At 42.1% G+C, this 21,053-nt stretch overlaps 1 protein-coding gene across 1 annotated transcript in view; it reads right to left on the bottom strand.

Moving 5' to 3' along the window:
* Positions 1–244: 244 nt before the first annotated feature.
* Positions 245–21,053, bottom strand: part of LOC124567794 — a 34,856-nt gene continuing 14,047 nt past the window's right edge. The window contains exons 3-6 of the mRNA XM_047131047.1: positions 20,828–20,892; positions 20,697–20,732; positions 489–612; positions 245–342 (exon numbers count right to left, since the gene is read on the bottom strand). Of these exons, the coding sequence (XP_046987003.1) occupies positions 245–342; positions 489–612; positions 20,697–20,732; positions 20,828–20,892 (323 nt within the window). The remainder of the gene's footprint in view (positions 343–488; positions 613–20,696; positions 20,733–20,827; positions 20,893–21,053) is intronic.

Genomic DNA, 21,053 nt, shown 5'->3' with positions numbered 1-21,053 from the left:
CTTATCGTACCTCAGCTTTCTCCCGATTATTTGTTGTACAGTTAAAAATCATATTCCCATGTCATTAATGACAATTTGTTGCCACTTCGTCGATATAAAACAATGAAACGGTTGAGTGAATCTGTATGGTAGTACGTTCATTAGGTCGCCAAAATGTAAAAAAAGTAACATTTAATTTGCTGAACTATTTATTACCCCAATAAACAAATCCACACACTGGATTAAGTATTGAAATCTACTAAGATCAATTATTAAAGATCGATGAAGATGATGAGCTGGCAGTAAGACCCTCGGCGATGCACTTTTTGATCAGGTACGCTGTCATACACTGACCTGTCCCAGCTAAAAACAAAAGACAGAAAGAAAGAATATCTAAGTGATAACGTGATCATCCTACATACTTATAAGGTTACCAGTACATGCGAGCTAATCTATAGTGTATCACATGTTTCAAATATATGTGTTAGGTGAATTTTAATCATACTTACACTTCGACTTGCAATTTTCGATTATTTTCTTCACAGACTCGACACCAATCTGGGATATTTTTGGATAGTAACTTGTCAACATAGATAGAGTTCTTTCCACATTGATCGTTCCATTGCTGTATATCTTCGAAAGAAGAAAAAATGTGTTAAATTCTTTGAAACACCACAAAAGCAAGGTAAAGCAACAGAATCTGGTTTTTAACCCAAGGTTAATGTGTCGCAGGCCCGTCAGTATCGATGTCTAGTACCGAGACTATTGTTAAAGACGCATTTAGAATGTTCTAAAACCTTTGCGTGATATTACTGCCAGTGACGCACGGAAGTAAGACATAAAGAGTGGAGTCGTCCATCGAGGCAATGGAACTTAAGACAAAAGATTTAAATTTTGAGTGAGAAAGTAATACAGAATATTCATCACTACTTGTCTCCATGTTTACTTGGACAATAAATATGTTTAGAGTATTGTGAGCCAAACATGACTTCTGCTTCTCCTCCCTTCACTGACACATGTTTCCCCGTTCTTACACTATCGCCAGGGGCTTTCTCTACATTTTACCGCCAAACAATAGCAGACAGTCTCACAAACGTCAAAAACAAACAGTAAAAACAATGAGCATAGCACGTTTGGCAATAGAAATGATAAATAAACCGACTCTAAGCAAAATAACATTAGCAAAGTGAAAAATAACCCAAACACATATAGTTTTATTATAGCCCTAAATTATGCTCTTCATTCAAAAAACAGTACTCTAAAAGAATTCTCCGTTAATTGCAGATAACAAACTGTATTGAAGGGAAATGTGTTGTGGGGAGGGCCCCCGGCGGGTAGACCTGATCGCCTGGTGCAAATCTTTTAAGGTGACGCCACTTCGGCGATGAGGATGAGGATGATGAAGACGACACAAACACCCAGTCCTAGAGCGGAGAAAATCTCCAGCCCGTCCGGGAATCGAACCTGGTGCGTTAGCATGACAAGCCGGCTCGCTGTCCACTCAGTTACGGTAAACATGCAACGGTGCAAAAAGGAAAACAAGAGCTGTATTTAGAAGAAATCTATATTCCCGCAAAATTAAATTTATTGTGGAAATTAAAATATTCAGTGTGGAAATTTTAAAGACGGGTGACAGGAAGTTATAATCAAAAATATAAATGTTCAAGGAAAAGCTATAGGCAATAGAAGCTAACTCTACCGCCGGCGTCTTGGTGAATATAAGGGATATTGACAGAGACACTACTACGAGAAAATACGTAACAAGTGGAGCGACACGTACATTGAATAATGTTTTAAGAGCGATTATTTAAGCAGTCAAGTCTTTTTAACGCATGAATCCTAAAACGAGTACAGCCGCACGACAGATTAGTGGAAGAACAACGGAACGTTTTAGTCAGTGTCGTCATAGCTCCACACAGGCATGAGTAAGTACACAAAGCCGCGCGAACGCTTGTGTCTTCTCGTTTTCCATTGTACATCGTGAGTACAGGTAACAGCCCCGTGGCTACGGTACCGACTACTTGTGGATGCCCAGTAAGACTCTGTGAAGCAAGAAATTGATATGGAATAATTATTATGTAGCACATTCTGATAGTTTAAAAGATCAGTCTAACAACAAAATCTAGAAGAAGCGTACATTTTGGAAATCTCGCCAGGCTCAATATTTGAAAGACTGATGATGTTTCATTGCTTCTCCAACATGTACACGAGATTTGGTTCAAATGGTTCAAATGCCTCTAAGCACTATGGGACAACATCTGAGGCCATCAGTCCCCTAGACTTAGAACTACTTAAACCTAACTAACCTTAGGACATCACACACATCCATGCCCAAGGTAGGATCGAACCTGCGACCGTAGCAGCCGCGTGATTCCCAACTGAAGCGCCTAGAACCGCTCGACCACAGCGGCCGGCCAAGATTTGGTACGTGGACCATTCGCCACTGAGAAAGGTTCTACCATGCGGCTGCCCGGTGGCGTCCCGTTTCCGCCAACATGCAGTGATTGGAGCTCTTGCACTGACTTGCCCGACCCTCTGTTGTGTGTTACCAAATACGATAATATCATATACCTGAAGATGGGATTTTAAAATCCCGAAACCGGTCTTGGTTTGAGTAAATAATTAATACAAATTAAGTAGATCTCTTAATTATTCTCCAAGGCCCTTCTCATTTGGGGACCGCGCATACTCGTCATCACCGGTTTCCTGAAAATTTATGGTGTATGCACGGCTTGGCCGGAAATGAAAGTAGCAGAAGTTGGAGCTGCAGATGGCCAGGCGTTTAGAAAAAATAGCGTTTCTGATACGGGTTGGGCGATGCATACGAAATTTGTTTCAGTCTTGTGTTAACTAGAAATCCAGACCAGAGCTTGTAACGCCGGAAATGCATATCCTCCTATTTCCATCTATTGTACTATTATTTTTTTCCTTGTTTTGTTACCTCAAGATATGACATTTCTGTCTCTTTATATATTGTAATTGCTTTACTGTTTGGATATATATATATTTATGCACTTATGTCGATGTATAATTGGTTTGTTTCGTAAATATTATTTGTATTGTTACGCTGGGTCTTGCCTAGGGAAAACTGCTATCGAAAGATTACGTCGATAGGTCGTGTGAAGAATCAAAGTGTGTAGGATCTTTGATAGTGTTAACTCTGCCGCGTGGAGCGCGGGCAGAGGGAGTCTGGCTGGAGTAGCGAGTGGAGCAGGTGTGTTGTGTGACGCTCCCGCGAGTTGCCGCGCTTTCGGGGTTTGGCAGCATGTAATTGCGCTCGACTCGCGATGATAGTTTCTGACATGGTGTCGCGGACGGGAAGCATTAGCTGGCGCACATCAAGAGCCCGTTTCGCCTGGTGACCGTGTCGAGAAGAAGGCGCGCCAACATCCAGCTTCTGCAACAGCGACGGCCGACAATGAGTGACTGTCGCCACCTCCTCGATCGACGGCTTCAAACCTTCAATCAACCAACAAGGAAGACTAAAAGCACGTAAAGTTTCAGAACTGTATGGCAGACCTCAGCTTTTCAAATTGTTCCATTTGCCTCGCAAAATTACAGCAACTTAGCATGAACCTTTGTTGCTCATTGTCCCAATTGCATTGCCAAGCAGGGTCCCTTCCTTTTCCGAAATGAACCCGAGTGTCGTTGAAATTCAAACGCCAGCATTAAAATAATATAATTAGATTTCACTGCTTTAATTTCAAAGTTCAGTAGCTGGCTACAATATTTAGGTTACACGAGCACAAATTTAGAGTGCGAGTTTTGTTAGCATATTTTAGCTTACCTGTGATTGCAGCTCAGCTTGGTACGTACTAAATTTTACTATTGTTAATAGTCCAGAATCATTTAATTCAAGTTCAAAGTTAAATCTCTTGTTTCTAAATTGCGTAGAGTCAAGTTGCTTTTGAAATGATTGTTGAGGTAGTCCAAGACTAACCGTATTTTACTGGATTTCGATGTGCTTCAGAAAGAAAGCTCACTATTAACTTCAGTCACTAAATTAACTTTCGATTTTCCGGTTTTATTAATTCTTTTGCTAAATTAAGTCAGAGTGTAGCGAAATTTATTACTTCTGACAAACTTTCAGATTTCACACTACACGTGTCAACCTTCAGTTGCCACGCTTCTAGTGTTAATTATATGTGTAATAACCTTTCTTTTTCAGTTACTATAGTAATTGTCCTTAGGACTGGCGACCGTGATTTCCCCCAAATCTCAAATATCTAATTACCGCTAGTTAATTGTTAACGTAACGGCCGCACATTTACTTTCTTTATTAACTTTACCCCTTTTCAAAATTAATTTCCACCAGTTTCATTTGCATTTTTCCTTTCATTTAGATGTAACCCTTTCCTCCCTCTTTACCGATAGATTAACTTCGGTGACGATTGCTTTTCCCAAATTTCCATTAGGTACACGCGGTTTAATTTTTCACTGTCATTAAGGTCGATAAGTGAGGGGGAGGTTACACGTGGCGACCTGGTGACAGGACAATCTTCGGATTTGAGGTTGTCCTGGACACGAATTTTGTATGTTGCAAATCTCGTAACAAAGTACTGGTTACGTACAGGCCGTTACGTCAGCGAGAATAAGTAGTGGGAGTAATCCTAATTATATTTGAGATTTGGCAGTTATATTGAAAATTATTAAAATGAGTGAAGGCAACAATTGCCAGAATTTGGTAGACTTGGATACGGAACAATCGGTCGAACAGTGGGAAACGCGCGCCGCGGTACCCATTGTTCAGGGGCAGGCGGCTAGCATGAAAGACGCGACCGCCGAAACGCAACAAAGAGCAGAAATGGAATTCCAAAGTTTAGAAAATGTTTCGGAATCAGAAGTGAAAATCAAATCTGAATCCCTTGATGACGAATACGGGGGGACAATTAAAGAGGAAGCCGCTACGGAAGTAAAACCGGTAGTTTCCGGGAATTTAACTGATTTATTGAATGTTTTGATTAACGAAATCAAGAGTCAATCGGCCAAGCAAGAAGATCAGGCTGCCAAACAAGAAGCTCAGGCTGCCAAGCAAGAAGCTCAGTCTGAAAAATTTGAACGGATGCTAGACAATCAGAACAAAGCTATTAACGTTGTTATCAACAATGTTGGAGTTTTTAACACAAAAGTTGATAAAATCAAAGAAGATATTGTTGTAATTAATACCGAAATCGGTAATCTTAAACAGGAAATGATAGGCGTTCAGGCGGAAATTGCGAGCATAAATACTCGTTTTGATTCCGAAATTAGCAGAATCGAGAAAAGTGTAGGAGACGCAGTTGCTCCGATCATCGAGAATAAGGTGACGGAACAAATTCAATTAGTGAGAAAAGAGGATCATCAGAAGGTGGAAACTTTAAAGGCTTTAGTATCCGAAGTAGATACCAAAGTGACGAAGCAGGCTAATACCTGCGAAGAGAAAAAGAGGGAAGTGGAAACGCTTGCGACAACCACTTGCCAAGTGATTACGAGGGTGTCGGAATTAGAAAGGAAACTTGACGAAAAACAGAGCTATGTGCCAATCTGTGCACATAGTTCGGAGTTGTTGACGAAAGAGGAGCGGTTCGACCCCTTGAAAAAAGGCGGTATACACCCGACGGATTTCATTAAGAATTGTGAAAGAGTTTTACCCAGATCATGGACTAATGAGAGAAAAATTAATGCGGCTATTGATGTGTTGGCTGGTGATGCCAAGCGTTGGGGCCTAAACCTCAACATTACGAACCTGACTTTTGACGAGTTTAAAAATTTGTTTCTGGCTGAATACTGGTCAGAGCAAAAACAGCAAAGTGTCTGGCGCGAATTTGTCGTATCGAGGCCTTTCGATGCGAATTCGCGCGGCTCGATGAAGGAGTTTTGTGAGGGCTGGATCCGCAAGTTGGAATATTTGGGTGATCGCCGAACGGAATCCGAAATAGTCTGGGAACTCTACAAAAAGCTTCCAGATGATACAAAACGCTACGTAGGAAGCAATTACAGGACAATAAATGATTTCCTGGAAAGAGTGGAGGACGAGGGCAATTGGCGCAATAATCGCGACAGTGGTAGAGGCCGTGGTAACAACAACGGGTACCACAGCAACCACAACAACGACAACCATGGGAATAATGCATACCGCAACCATGGCAGCAATAACAATAATGGTTCGGACCGTAATAACAATCGGTACAATGCAAATAATAACAGGAATGACGGAAACCAGTATCACACTGACGTGATACGGGCTTCACAGAATAGTAATAACGCCAGAGGGTGTGATCAGCCGCCTCAGCAGCATCCGGGGAGCGTATCTGCTGGGACGAGACAGGGAAACCATTAGCCGCGCCGGTGAGGGGCCGACCGGGCGTGGAGAAATTTTGGCGGCCCAATAACAGTAGAAAACCGAGGTGTCGTCGTTATGGAAATTCCGTATGGAATAATCAACGGCGGGAGAGTGTGCCAGTGTTAAGAGAAAGGAGTGCGCCCACAAGTAGTAGATCAGCTGTATACACGGCAGTAGAAAATACATTCACTGTCAGTGAGAACAATTTAAGTAGTGTTCCGGAAATCGACTATAAAGTGGCAGCTGTAATACCCACAGCGGAACTGGAGATTGAGTTTAAGAATGATTCGCAAGTGTTGAAAGAAGATCAGATATCGGATAAAACGTCCGTCATCGAGCGAGGGGATGCAGAGAGGGATGAGGTCTGGTTAAGGCAGTTCGGTCGCTTATACGACGAACTAAGAGATTATAGGGGCCTGTACGGGAGAAGTGTTTATGGGGAGCGCGGGCAGGATTTGCCGCGTCTCGTCCCGCAGGAAGATAGTGATTGTGAAGTGATGGAAAGTTCTGGCCCTAACCGGCAGACTTTACTAGAAATAGTTGATGTTAAGGGGGAGCACGAGCAAGATGCGTCGTGTTTCGTCCCGCAGGAGTTGAATGTTGAAGTAGTAACGGAAAGTTCTGGCCCTAACCGGCAGACTTTACCGAAAGTTGTAGTGGTAGAAGTAGCCGACCCATCCGACGCGAACATCCAGTTTAAACATTGCGAGAGTATTAAGGAGAAAGATTACGAAAATTTTAGTGATAGCCGGACACGATTGGTAGAAAAGCAAGTAGATTACAGAGTGTATGAGGTTAGAGCTGACGTTATACGGTCAGACGATAACAGTGTGGGTTGCGCAGATCTAGAGGAAGTAATTGCAGATACTACTGGGCACATTCTTCCAGGTAGATTGGTAGATGAGATCAATCTGACCAAAGAGGAATCAACGAAGGTGACAATTAGTGAAGTGATAGCAAAGCAGCACTCACTAGTTGACGAGTTACAGGAAAAGGTTTCGGTATTGGAGGCGAAGCTACAGACTAAGCCTCAGGACAGACGTGTTGAAATTAAAACTGTATGTGAACAGAGGCTGAAAAAGCCGCCAGATAAACCGGATTTAGGATCAAAGCCGGATGGTTTTTTCTGGAATGACCTGGATATAGACGAGGATTTACTGCGGGAAAATAAAGAAACAGTCGAGGACAAGTGTAGACAGATAGTAGTGTCTGTTAATATGCACGACCTACAACTAAACGTGTTGATTGACACCGGTGCAGAATTGAGTGCTGTATCTGGGAAAATATTTGAGTTACTGAAAGACAGACCTGGCATCGTAGTTATGCCAGTAACAGGAGTGAAAATTATTGGTGCTACTGGGAAGGCCAGTAAACCGGTCACAAAACAGATTTTTGTCAACTTCGAGATATGTGGGGCACGATTTGAACAAGAGTTTGTCGTCGTGCCAGACTTAACTACGGAAGTAATTATCGGGTTAGATTGGCTATTAAAGTACCGCGCAGTGATTAATTGCGAAAGCAAAACTTTGACATGTACGTCCCAAGATAAAACAATAGTAGTTAGTTTTGACGAGGCAGGAGACGGTGTGCATAGGCAATACCAGCCTATACACATTGTTAACTGGCCGAATGGTATTGACGCAGGTGTGAATTTGAACTACTGTAATGTGAGGAATCTCGGCATTGACAATAGTGTAGAAAGTGATTTGGAAAGTATTGTAGACGGTGTGTCAAACGTAACACACGAACAAAGACGAGGCCTGTATGAAGTAATAATGAGGAATAAGAGTGTGTTTTCAGACAAACCGGGACTTGTGGAAGGATATAAATGCAAGTTGCTTGTGATTCCGCACGAACCATTCTTCGTGAGACCGTATGCTATACCGCTGTCCAAAAAGGAAGCAGTGCAACGGGAGATAGAAAAGATGATCGAATGGGGAGTGATTGAAAGAAGTACGAGTCCATATAATAACGGTTTGGTCATTGTAGCAAAACGGGATGGTAGTGTGCGTATTGTGATTGACGCACGCACGTTGAATAGGGTCGTTCAACGTGAAACAGACAGACCAGAGAGTATGGAGGACATTTTGCAACGTTTTCATGACGTTAAATTCATGACTAGCCTCGATCTGACGGCTAGTTACTGGCAAATAGAACTCGAAGAAGAATCTAGGCCATACACCGCCTTCTTGTTTGCGGGCAGGTGTTATCAGTATAGAGTACTGCCGTTTGGACTTAATATATCTGTGTCCGTATTCATCAGGGCCCTAGATAAAGTGCTAGGACCGGCTTTGAGTTCAAGATTAACTGTATATGTTGACGACCTATTGTTGGCCAATGCCACTTGGCATGACCATTGTGACCTGTTAGATGAAGTTTTTAGAGCATTGCGCCGTGGCGGAATGACTCTAAAGCTAAAGAAATGCGAATTTGTGAAGCGGGAACTGAAATTTTTAGGGCATGTAATTACCACTGCTGGTATTACAAAGGACCCAGAGAAACTAGAGGCAATAAGGAATTGTCCTCCACCCAAGTCTAGGAAACAGTTAAAAGGTTTTCTAGGGCTAACAGGATTTTACCGTAAATTTGTAAAAGGACAAGTGTTTAATGATGAAAATTTGAATAACCTCTTACGCAAAAACGTTCCGTTTGTGTGGACTGACGGGTGTCAGGCCGCTTTCGAGAGATTAAAAGACGAGTTGTTAAGATCTAACATACTATTTCATCCTGATTTATCGCTACCCTTCCATCTGGGAACGGATTCGTCGAATTATGGGGTGGGGATAGAACTGTTCCAAGAAGTTGGTAAAGGAGAGGATAAGGAACACCGGACGATAGCGTTCGCGAGTCGAACTTTATCAAAAAGTGAGCGAAACTACACGATTTCTGAGAAAGAGTGTCTCGCTATCGTGTGGGGATTCAAGAAGTTCAAGGGTTACCTATGGGACCGTAAGGTGATTATTCATACGGACCATAAGGCGCTCACTTATCTGAAGGATTGTAAACTACTTCACGAAAGACTGACTAGGTGGTCGTTGTATTTACAGCAATTTAACTATGACATCTGTTACGTAAAAGGGACCGACAATTGCGTAGCGGATGCGCTGTCGCGGTTGCCCGAGTCTAATCAAGGTCTATTGAAAGATGAGGCAGATGGAGTGGTCAAATTGTACTATTTTAAAGAAGTTGAGGGACGTAAATTAATAATGAACATCTGTAAGAATCTACGTCGTCATCAGAACGAGGATGGTTGTTTAAATGTGGTGAAAACCCGATATAACGAAAGGAGTCCAGAAGGAGAGAAATTAAGGAAGTATTACAAGATATACGATCATATCTTGTACATACGTAAGGGTGAAGATAGTAATATTTGGCGGGTATGCTGGCCCACCAAATTCGTCACGGAAATAATAGACTACTACCATTTGGCGTAAGGTCACTGTGGACCGAAGAAATGTACGGAAAAGCTGTGTGAAGTAGTGCATTTTAACAACATGTTAAAACGCATTACTGACAGAGTGAAAACTTGCGATTTATGTCAGAAGGTGAAGGTTACCAACTGTACGAGTCGTGGTCCTATGCAAAGTATAAGGCCTAACGACACCTTTGAATTACTGTGCGTGGACTTGTACGGACCTTTGCCCAAGTCATCAGGAAACTTTGCCTACATTTTAGTAGTGCTAGAAGCTTTTTCCAAGTTCATCAAGCTATACCCGATTAGGAAAGCTACAGCCAAAGCGGTCTATAGCAAGCTTGTGAACGATTATTTTGTTCATATTGGTAAGCCCAAGGCGATTCTATCAGACAATGGGGCACAATTTACTTCTAAGTTGTAGAATGAAGGCATGGAAAGTAATGGGGTCGAGGTGATCCATATTTCAGCTTATTGTCCGGCTGGGAATCCCGCTGAGAGGTATATGCGCGAGCTAGGCCGACTGTGCCGTACCTATTGCCATCACAACCATAGGGCATGGGGCAAATATGTAGCAGTATTTGAGAGAATTATGAACACCTTGAGACATGAATCTACGGGATTTTCTCCAGAGGAAATCCTGTTGGATGACAGAAGTAAAAGTTTAGTGGAAGAGATAATCAAATTCCCTCCACGGATTGACATTAGTATTTGTGTGAAAAAGGATCGTTTGCGAGAAGTAATGAAGCTAAAAGCCGATGCTCGCATACGTCGTCATGACGCTAAAGCGCGTTTTGCTAAGTTTGCAATCGGAGACTTAGTACTTGTAAAAGCTCATGAGAAATCGAGCGAGATAGACAATGAAATCTCTAAATTTAAGTTTGTTTATAATGGACCATATAAAGTCATTGGTATACCTCACACAAATGCTTATTGCTTAGAGTATCCAAGCTCTGGAAAACTATTAGGTATACGGAACATTGTAGACTTGAAATTGTACCGACCTAGGATCGATTAATACCACACAATGGGTAATTTATACAGTATGTAAAATAGAGTGTAAGTTTTAACGATTTGCTAGATTGCCATGCTTTTGACTGACCAAGGTCATTAAAGAAGTTGTAATTAATAAGTAATTGATTTTGATTAATCAATTTAATTTTAATCAATTTAATCATGATCTAATCAACTGAAAAATCCAAGCTCCTAGTTTAAGTTTTCAGCTGAGTCACAGTAGATTAAGGAATGTAAATATGATTTTTTAAATAGCTGTAAGATTTCATAAATATGTGATTTACTAGTCATTGCCGATGTACTTAGACGCTGTTTTAAGTTTCAGGCTAGTACATGCGTGTGATGATGGACAGTGTTGAGTTATCCACTGTGATGGTGTTTATGGACTCCTTGAGATTACTGGGGAGTGAGTTTTTCCGAGAGAATTCAGTGAAACGGACGTTCTGGAAACGCCGTCACAAGGGCGAGTGAGATCAACCGTGCCGCAAACGCGGGCGCAACAATACTGGCGAGGCGAGCCGCTGTCGGCTCTTGTGCCGCTGTTGGCTCTTGGGCCGCTGTCGGCATTCTTTGTACTTGCGAGTACGGAAGGCGGAATTGTTTTTCTTCCTGGACAGCTGAAAGAATTCTACTGTCAATATTTATGTTTTTTTCGATCTGATGTGTGTTATTTTCTTGTTCAGCGTTTAATGGACTCCCATGACGAGAATATTAATTATGAAAGGGTTATGTAAAAATGTGTACTATATGTAATTAATTATTAATTTGCGTATTTTGATCTACCTGTTTTTATGACCATGTACTCTGATTAATTTTGTAAATAGTATTCCATTTCTTGATACTGTTGGGAATTTTGACAATTTTAGAATAGCTAAACCATTTTCTATGTTTTCTATGAATTTTAATATGTTGTCAACCTGTTTTATTTTGTGCAAGATGACAGAGTGGAATAAGATTAGGAGTGTCTCCACTCAATTATTATGGTCTAAAAAATTTATTTATGCTTAATTAGACGAATGCTAAATTTTGTTGATGTTTTGAGCATATGCATTTCCGCTGTTTCTTTTTTGGGACATTTTCTGAGTCTGTTTACGTTACACGAACATCCTCAGACAATGTGGGGCACGTGTAACGCCGGAAATGCATATCCTCCTATTTCCATCTATTGTACTATTATTTTTTTCCTTGTTTTGTTACCTCAAGATATGACATTTCTGTCTCTTTATATATTGTAATTGCTTTACTGTTTGGATATATATATATATTTATGCACTTATGTCGATGTATAATTGGTTTGTTTCGTAAATATTATTTGTATTGTTACGCTGGGTCTTGCCTAGGGAAAACTGCTATCGAAAGATTACGTCGATAGGTCGTGTGAAGAATCAAAGTGTGTAGGATCTTTGATAGTGTTAACTCTGCCGCGTGGAGCGCGGGCAGAGGGAGTCTGGCTGGAGTAGCGAGTGGAGCAGGTGTGTTGTGTGACGCTCCCGCGAGTTGCCGCGCTTTCGGGGTTTGGCAGCATGTAATTGCGCTCGACTCGCGATGATAGTTTCTGACATGGTGTCGCGGACGGGAAGCATTAGCTGGCGCACATCAAGAGCCCGTTTCGCCTGGTGACCGTGTCGAGAAGAAGGCGCGCCAACATCCAGCTTCTGCAACAGCGACGGCCGACAATGAGTGACTGTCGCCACCTCCTCGATCGACGGCTTCAAACCTTCAATCAACCAACAAGGAAGACTAAAAGCACGTAAAGTTTCAGAACTGTATGGCAGACCTCAGCTTTTCAAATTGTTCCATTTGCCTCGCAAAATTACAGCAACTTAGCATGAACCTTTGTTGCTCATTGTCCCAATTGCATTGCCAAGCAGGGTCCCTTCCTTTTCCGAAATGAACCCGAGTGTCGTTGAAATTCAAACGCCAGCATTAAAATAATATAATTAGATTTCACTGCTTTAATTTCAAAGTTCAGTAGCTGGCTACAATATTTAGGTTACACGAGCACAAATTTAGAGTGCGAGTTTTGTTAGCATATTTTAGCTTACCTGTGATTGCAGCTCAGCTTGGTACGTACTAAATTTTACTATTGTTAATAGTCCAGAATCATTTAATTCAAGTTCAAAGTTAAATCTCTTGTTTCTAAATTGCGTAGAGTCAAGTTGCTTTTGAAATGATTGTTGAGGTAGTCCAAGACTAACCGTATTTTACTGGATTTCGATGTGCTTCAGAAAGAAAGCTCACTATTAACTTCAGTCACTAAATTAACTTTCGATTTTCCGGTTTTATTAATTCTTTTGCTAAATTAAGTCAGAGTGTAGCGAAATTTATTACTTCTGACAAACTTTCAGATTTCACACTACACGTGTCAACCTTCAGTTGCCACGCTTCTAGTGTTAATTATATGTGTAATAACCTTTCTTTTTCAGTTACTATAGTAACTGTCCTTAGGACTGGCGACCGTGATTTCCCCCAAATCTCAAATATCTAATTACCGCTAGTTAATTGTTAACGTAACGGCCGCACATTTACTTTCTTTATTAACTTTACCCCTTTTCAAAATTAATTTCCACCAGTTTCATTTGCATTTTTCCTTTCATTTAGATGTAACCCTTTCCTCCCTCTTTACCGATAGATTAACTTCGGTGACGATTGCTTTTCCCAAATTTCCATTAGGTACACGCGGTTTAATTTTTCACTGTCATTAAGGTCGATAAGTGAGGGTGAGGTTACAAGCTCTTAAATTTCAATGCTAGCCATCTAATTTCAAAACATCAAGGGTTTAATTTTAGTGCAGATGAATTCAGATATATATTCTGTCACATGCAATCAACAACGTCCCAGGGTACATTACATATTCCATTAAAGACATTTCTGTTGGGTAATTCCCCGTTTTCCGCTGAAGAGTAATTTCACATAACCGTTAGAATTAATATTTTAAGCTACTGTATAATAAACATTTCCACTAAATACAATAATATTCCGTAGTGTTAATCCCCAGATTGGACTTAAAGAAAACGTACATCTTCGACTACTTTCCACATTCCACAGATCTGAGACAGCTATAGGTGGAGAGAGAGATGCATGGAATACGAATAGTGATAACAAATATAAATAACAACGTGCGTACTTCAGAAATTGTCCTGCATCTGTCGGTAAAAAGGAAGGAAGGTTAACTGAGATGTAAGCGTCTGGTCTGTGCCTGGGATTCTGATAGTTACCGGGCGTGGTCTCCGGTACCAGCAGGGAAACGAGACCTGCTGAGGTACATTTAGGAAAACCTTCAAGTAGTCCATTACCCTAGTGCGCACCATTTCCGATACAACGCTATGATCACTGTTAAGGTTTTTTAATAACTTTGTTGTTGATGCTGTAATACTGTAATATACAAAGCGCCTTTTTAAAGTTAAGTGCCGTTTTGAAGTATGTCCGTTAGAGCTTTGCGATGGCTCGCGAAGTTCCTTCAGCTGTTGGATATCCACAAACGCCATTACAGTAACCTTCCCTTGCATTAAAGTTTATCATTATTGCATGCTTTTACTGACGTGTCAAAAAGAAATCTGCATCAAACTATTACAGAATGCGGACAGCGTCGGAAAGCCTGCACACGCTGAGTTTAAAAAATGCTTAGTTTCATAACAAAAAAAGGTCGTTTGCTTGGAGAAATGTATGATACACACTGTGCTACATCTCAATACATTTATTCACTGCCAGTTTCAATCATGCACCATCTTCACAGTGGAAAAATATCTATTGCGACAACTTCACATGGGGTACATGCCATTTAACGAGGAAAGTACACGCCAAAGCTGATTCGAAAAAGTAAAATATTAACACGTAACGGCATAATTTTCATACGGTTTCAAATAAGCAATGACGTATACTTTCCTGATTAAATAGCATGTATGCCATGTGAAATTGTCAGTAAATATTTTCCGCTGTGAAGATAGTCCGCGACCGAAACCGGTACTGAATTGATGCTGCGTAACACAACACATTGTGTATCGTGCATTTCCCAAGAATATCGATGCTGTTGACAGTCCGCTGCAATTTTTTTTTAAATCACTTAGCCAGTGCAATGACTTTCCTACAGATGTGCTATGTCACAGGGAATGGCCTACGTTTCCAAGTCAAATAATCACAGTTGACGAAACTTGGGCTGCTCGCGTTACCCCGGAATTAAAACAATAGTCCTTGGAAGGAATGCAGTAACGCCAATCTAATCGTTTCCCAGTTTGGCGCTTTGGTTCTTTCCCAATACAACTACGACAATTTACAAGTACAACACGGATCGTTTCTACAACTAACTTACTGTGTTTTACCTGACCCTTTTAGACGAATGCCCTTTCTGTGGTTCCCTGGGACCCTCTAACCTAAAAAACCGCCCGGTCCCTTCCACATAGCCCCCGCTACCCGTGTAGCCGCTTCCTGTGTTTAGTGGACTCCTGACCTATTATTCAGACCCCGGAAACCCACCACCCGATGGCGCAAGTCAAGGAATCTGCAGCCTACACTGTCACAGAACCGCATGAGTCTCTGATTCAGACCCTCCACTCGCAGTGGGTTCTATCGACGATGCTGCAGATTGTGAGCTCCGCCTTAATCTCGCAAGCAAGACTCGCAATCTTTACCATTTCCTCTAGGCTCCCGTAACCAGAGAGAATCTCCACCGATCCAAAGCGACACACGTTATTGATATCGACATGAGCCACCACCCGCAGCTGGCTGCACCCTGTACTCTTCATGGCATCCGGAACCACCCTTTCAACATCCCGAATGACTTCCCCCCCGTATGCACACTGGCTTTCTTCCCCTCTTTGGCAGCCGTGTTCCTAAGAGGCCCCATTACTCACCTAACGTTGGAGCACCCAACTACCAGCAAACCCACCGTCTGTGAATACCTGGTCCTTGCGGGCCGAGAAGCTTCCTCTGGAAAAGTGTACGACTGCATCTGGCTGTGGTTCGTCCACCACAGATAACGCCCGAAACCTGTTCGTCAAACGAACCGTGGAGGCCCTACCAAAAACAAGTCCAGCTTCCAGCGCTGCTGCATTGCAACGTTTTACTAGGTCACCTCAAAAACCTTGGGAGCAGAGTGTACATGAAAGCGGGGTAAGTCGATCAAGCGTACGGCGAATACTGGAGGCTGCAAAGTGGAAAGCATAAATTCCAAGATCACTTCACGCTATGAACGAGGACGACCCGGTTCGAAGGATGGAGTCCACGGCGCCGCAAGAGGTCGCTACAGCCGCGGACCTCTTTCCTTCCGCTCGACACGTGACTGCAAATAGAGCCAGCCATATCCATGCGCCAAGCAGTATTTAGGTTGGCGCAGGAGGCTGGAGAGGCAGTTCACGCCGAGCGAGCCCACTGGTGTCATCGTAGCCACCGCGTCATCGTCCACCGCCGCCAGCGTACCGGAGCCATCCTCGCAGGGCCTCTACTCGTCCTCGGACTCAGGTGACGGCAACGTGGACTCCGCGCCGCTCTTCACGAGACGCCTGGGGGCTTGGTTTGGTGAAGTTGTATGGTTACTACAGATAGTTTACGTTTGGAAGAATCTCTGATTTAGTTATTGGTAGGCTTGGAGGATCATTCCTACCTCCCGAATATTGTTTTGTAAATTTTAAAGAAAGACTTTAGTTTAAATTAAAACGCTGTAGCTCACACTCTGAGATTTTCCTATCCGCTGACGGCGGATATATTAGTGTATCTTCATAAGCTAGAAACATGGCTTTTACCTGTCATCCGAGAGGTGCTTGGAATGAAAGATTTTACCTCCAACAAGATGGCGGTCCACCTCGCTGCTATAGAGATGTCAGAGCCTGTGTGGATGAAACTCGACCTCGACAATGGACAAGTCGAAAAGGAGCTATTAAGTACCCACCACGGTCTCTACACCTTACACCGCTTAACTTTTACCTTGAAAAATTATGTTTATCAACAGAAGCCATCTACACTGAACGAGCTACGAGAAATCATCGAGGCTTCCTGTGCAGCTATCACACCGGCAACACCATAGTCTGTCAAAAGTTCAGCGGCATCGACGATGTTTGCCTGCCAATGGGCGTCACTTTTAACACTCAGAATTACCTTACCCTACGTTCAAGAATTCTAGCGGTATATCATTTGGCTCCATTATTATCGACTGCGTACATTTTTCTGACCCCCCTGTCGTGCTATAATATGCCGTGTGATCATTTCTTAACACAAGTGCCTGGCAGACATTCTTTTGCCCAGCCGGTAGCCAGCCGGCGGCGGGGCTGGTGGGGAATGTATTTCCCCTCCAATGCAAGGTCCTTTGTTTGTGTAGAATTGTTGCGAAGGTAGCGTGAGATTGTCAGGCGACGGAATACAGTGTATTGAATGAAAACGTTTAAATTGGAATGGCTAAATACAAGTATTCTGTCCGCTAAGGAGTATTCTTGTACGATTCTTGCGTTTGTACAGAATCAGTGTGCGTCATAGGCAGATTATATCAAGTGGAATTTCCAGATGTTCAAGATCATAATCGTAGAACTATTCACCGACTGATAAATAAATTTCGCGAAACGGGAAGTGTTCTCCGCAGGAAACATACAGTCTTGTACAGTACTCACAGAAGAAACTCTCGCTAATGTTGGGCATGCTCTGGATGGGTCTCATTCAAAACCAGTTGGACATATTTTTCAGCGAATGGTATTGCCTATGGCTCTGTTGAAATGAAGTTACAGCCCTATAAAACAACTGCAGTATAAGAACTTAAATCGGGTGACCCTGTAGAAAGGTTGCAGTTTTGTGAATGGATTTTGAATAGGGTCCGTGACAGAGAAATTGACCCTCACCTAACTTTCTTTATGGGCAAATCGTGGTGCCTCCTCAGTGGATACGTCACTTCACAAAATAACCGTTAATGGAGTTCTGAAAATCCTGACGTACTACTCTAGGCACCCCTGCATGTTCAAAAAACGGGTGTGTAGTGTGCTATTAGCAGTGAGAGAGTAATAGGCCTTTTTTTTCAGGAATTAGTCAACAGCGAGAGATATGCGGGAAACATTTTTTTTTTTTTTTTTTTTTTTTTTATCAGTTAGCTGAGAGAGAATGAGCTTCCGTGGCCTTTCAACATGACTTTGTGCAGGCACCTACAGCAACTTCTCATTACAGGAAATTCATGACGGGTTTCAGGATAGAGGTATCACTAACAATATCCCCCCGATTTAACCCTCTGCGGTTTTTGCCTCTGAGCGGCCATTAAAAGAGGAAGTGTACAAATCAAATACACACACTTGAATGAACTTAAAGCTAGCATTCGTCAAGAAATTGCTGCCATTTCTCAGTGGGAACTACAGAGTGTAATGAGCAGTTTCCTAAGCAGATGTCAGAAATGAACAACAAAGGGAGGCAGTTGTAGCACCTCCTTATTTAATAAAAGGGGTAATTTATTTTTCTTTTTTTGGTGCTTGTTATTTATGTTAGAAATAACTTAGGCGACAAACTCTACTATATTTACTGTAGACCACCTGTGAACCGAGCTGCGGTCACAGCAGCCGCCATCGCCTAACGGCCGCACGCGGCTAAAGCGGTTGCGTTAACGAGTGATCACCCTGTGCCTGAGTATTGCGAGAATCTGTGTCATTGCTAGGCCAAGGGGAAATTCTTCTATATTGTTAGAACTTCATTAAACACATTTCGCAACAAAAAACTGATGAATGAAAGTAATGGTCAAATAAGGTGTTGTGAAAGAATTTTCTTACGAGTGCGAGTACTTATGTAGACTGTACATAAATGAAGCACTCAAAATTCTTTTTATATTTAGAAGGACCAGAAGAAGATAAGCAAAATGTGTAATAGGAGCGTACAATTGGACGGATGCGTGAAACTACAATTTCTTAAAATACTACGACTTCTAGTGTATTTACAGTCCGTCGTTTGATTAAGCATGCGATGTGGTTGTGTAAATTTCATTTCTGAAGTTATCTCGTCACCGAGTGACGCTATCACGGTTACCAAATAACCCTGTGACGAAACACTTCCCACGATTGATACATATGTTTTGTAACGTCATGGCACGCTCTCCACGAAGGGCTCTACTGCAGTGATTTCATTATTTAGAAAGAGACGCCTGGAGATAGAGCCATTTATCTCAGCTAATGGTCTGCAGTTAGTGACTCCAATCCACGCCTGACATGCTTCGCAGGAATCAGATTCGGTTATCTCGCGTATCCTGTGAGTGATCCATTGAAATGTACAGATTACGTTCTGACTACATCAGGGGCAAATGTAAAGAGAAATTATCCCATAATTTGTAGTATGAATAGTGCAACCTAGGCTAGTAAAAAATGGCTAAAAGAGAAATGTGATGGAATTGAAGAAGTGGACAGGAAGGGAAGATACGACTTACTATACAACAGAGGAAAGACTATGACATGGGATCAAAACAGAGCAGGAAGTGCTCTTCTGTAAATATTGGGTAAAGACGAAGAGATAGTGCACAAAGATCGTGACGATGTCCTCCAGAGATAGGAAGACTATCTAAAAGAGCTATATAGGACACAGATCGCAGACCAGAAACTCTGGAACTTGAATCACTCAACAGTGAAGTGATGACGAGAAAGTACCAACCATCAACTTTTTTACAGACAACTCTGCTGGGAGAAAAGTTTATTGAAGAAGGAAGAGAGCCATACATGTGCATCCTCGATCTAGAAAGGGCTTTGGTGGTTTGACACAAGATGGCGACTCTAATGAGGGAAAAGACAGTGGACTGGAAAACCAGAAGACTTGTAAACTCATTATATGTTAATCAAAAAGCCTGAGTTAAAGTGAGAGGAGAAAGTACAAACTGGATCGGACCTAGGAAAAGGAGTAAGACATGGATGCTCTCTATCACCTACCCTTTTCAACCTCTACTTGGAAAATATGATTGATTAATGCCCATTAGATGACAAAGGAGTAGAAATTGGAGGAAGAAGAGTAGGGTGTTTTGAGGTTTGCTAATGACATGGTCCTTCTAGCCACAGGGGAAGGAGAATTACAGAATTCGGTGGACACCATTGAAGCTAACGGAAAAAATTGTAGAATGAAAATCAACAGAAAGGAAACGAAAGTATTGCACTAGGAGGAAATAGAGAAATAAAAATTATGCTGAATGCAGAAATATTAGAACAGGTACAAAATTTTAAGTATCTTGGAAGCAGGATAGACACCGACTGGAATTGCGCCACAGAAATTAGAACAAGGATAACAATGGCAAAAGAGGCATTTTATAAGAAAAGGAGAATTTTCTGCAGCGGTCTGGACGGAGAATTCAGGAAGAGACTCATAAAATGTATGGAATGTTCTTCTGTGTGGCGCTGAAACATGGATGAAAGAAAGAGAAAGGCTGGAGGCTTTTGAGATGTGGACATGGCGGAGGATAGAAAGAATAAGTTGGATGGACAGAGTAATAAATGAAGAGTTACTGAGAAGAGTGGGAGAGAAGAGACAGTTACTAGATGTAATAAAAAGAAGAAAAAGAAATTGGATTGGGCATATATCAAGAAAGAATGACGGACTGATAAAAACAGTTTTAGTAGGTTATGTAGAAGGGAAAAGGAAGCGAGGAAGGAAGAGATTTCAGATACTGGATGACGTAATGAACCGCACAACATACAGCAGCCTTAAGAAGGAAGCAATGGATCGTAGAAAATGCAAAGGACCTGCTAATATAGCATAAAACTGATGATGACAATGATTCAGTCATCCAATATCTCAAAGCATGATACTTCAGAAATGGTTCAAATGGCTCTGAGCACTATGGGACTTAACTTCTGAGGTCATCAGTCCCCTAGAACTTAGAACTACTTAAACCCAACTAACCTAACAACATCACACACATCCATGCCCGAGGCAGGAATCGAGCCTGCGACCGTAGCGGTCGCGCGGTTCGAGACTGTAGCGCCTAGAACCGATAGGCTACCTCGGCCGGCGCATGGTGCTTAGCAGAACACTTACTGTCCCTCCGAGACGGTCGTAGCACTCCAGGTAGCACTGCAACAAAGCGGGGAGGGAGATACCGTTAGTTCTCCAGTTCATCTATTTTGATTAGCGCATAATTTTTAAAGACTTTCAACACCTATACTTACTCTGGCGTTAGCGTCCGATTCATCAGAAAGAATGCCACCGGTGCTTGCTAAGTACTGCAGCATTTCTGAAACAAAATTGGTTATTCATCCACAAAAAAGCCTCTACATACAAGTACTGTTTGCGAAAAATTTAAAAATGTGTATTTGAGTTTCATTGTACTGAGTGGAACTCTTCAGCAGAAGCCCGAACTTCGGACATCCCTGTGAATACCGATACCACATTGTT

The sequence above is a fragment of the Schistocerca americana genome, chromosome 1 (assembly GCF_021461395.2).
Source record: "Schistocerca americana isolate TAMUIC-IGC-003095 chromosome 1, iqSchAmer2.1, whole genome shotgun sequence".
NCBI classification, from domain to species: domain Eukaryota; kingdom Metazoa; phylum Arthropoda; class Insecta; order Orthoptera; family Acrididae; genus Schistocerca; species Schistocerca americana.
The sequence above is the reverse complement of the archived record's forward strand: the minus strand, read 5'-3'. Positions and strand labels throughout refer to the sequence as shown.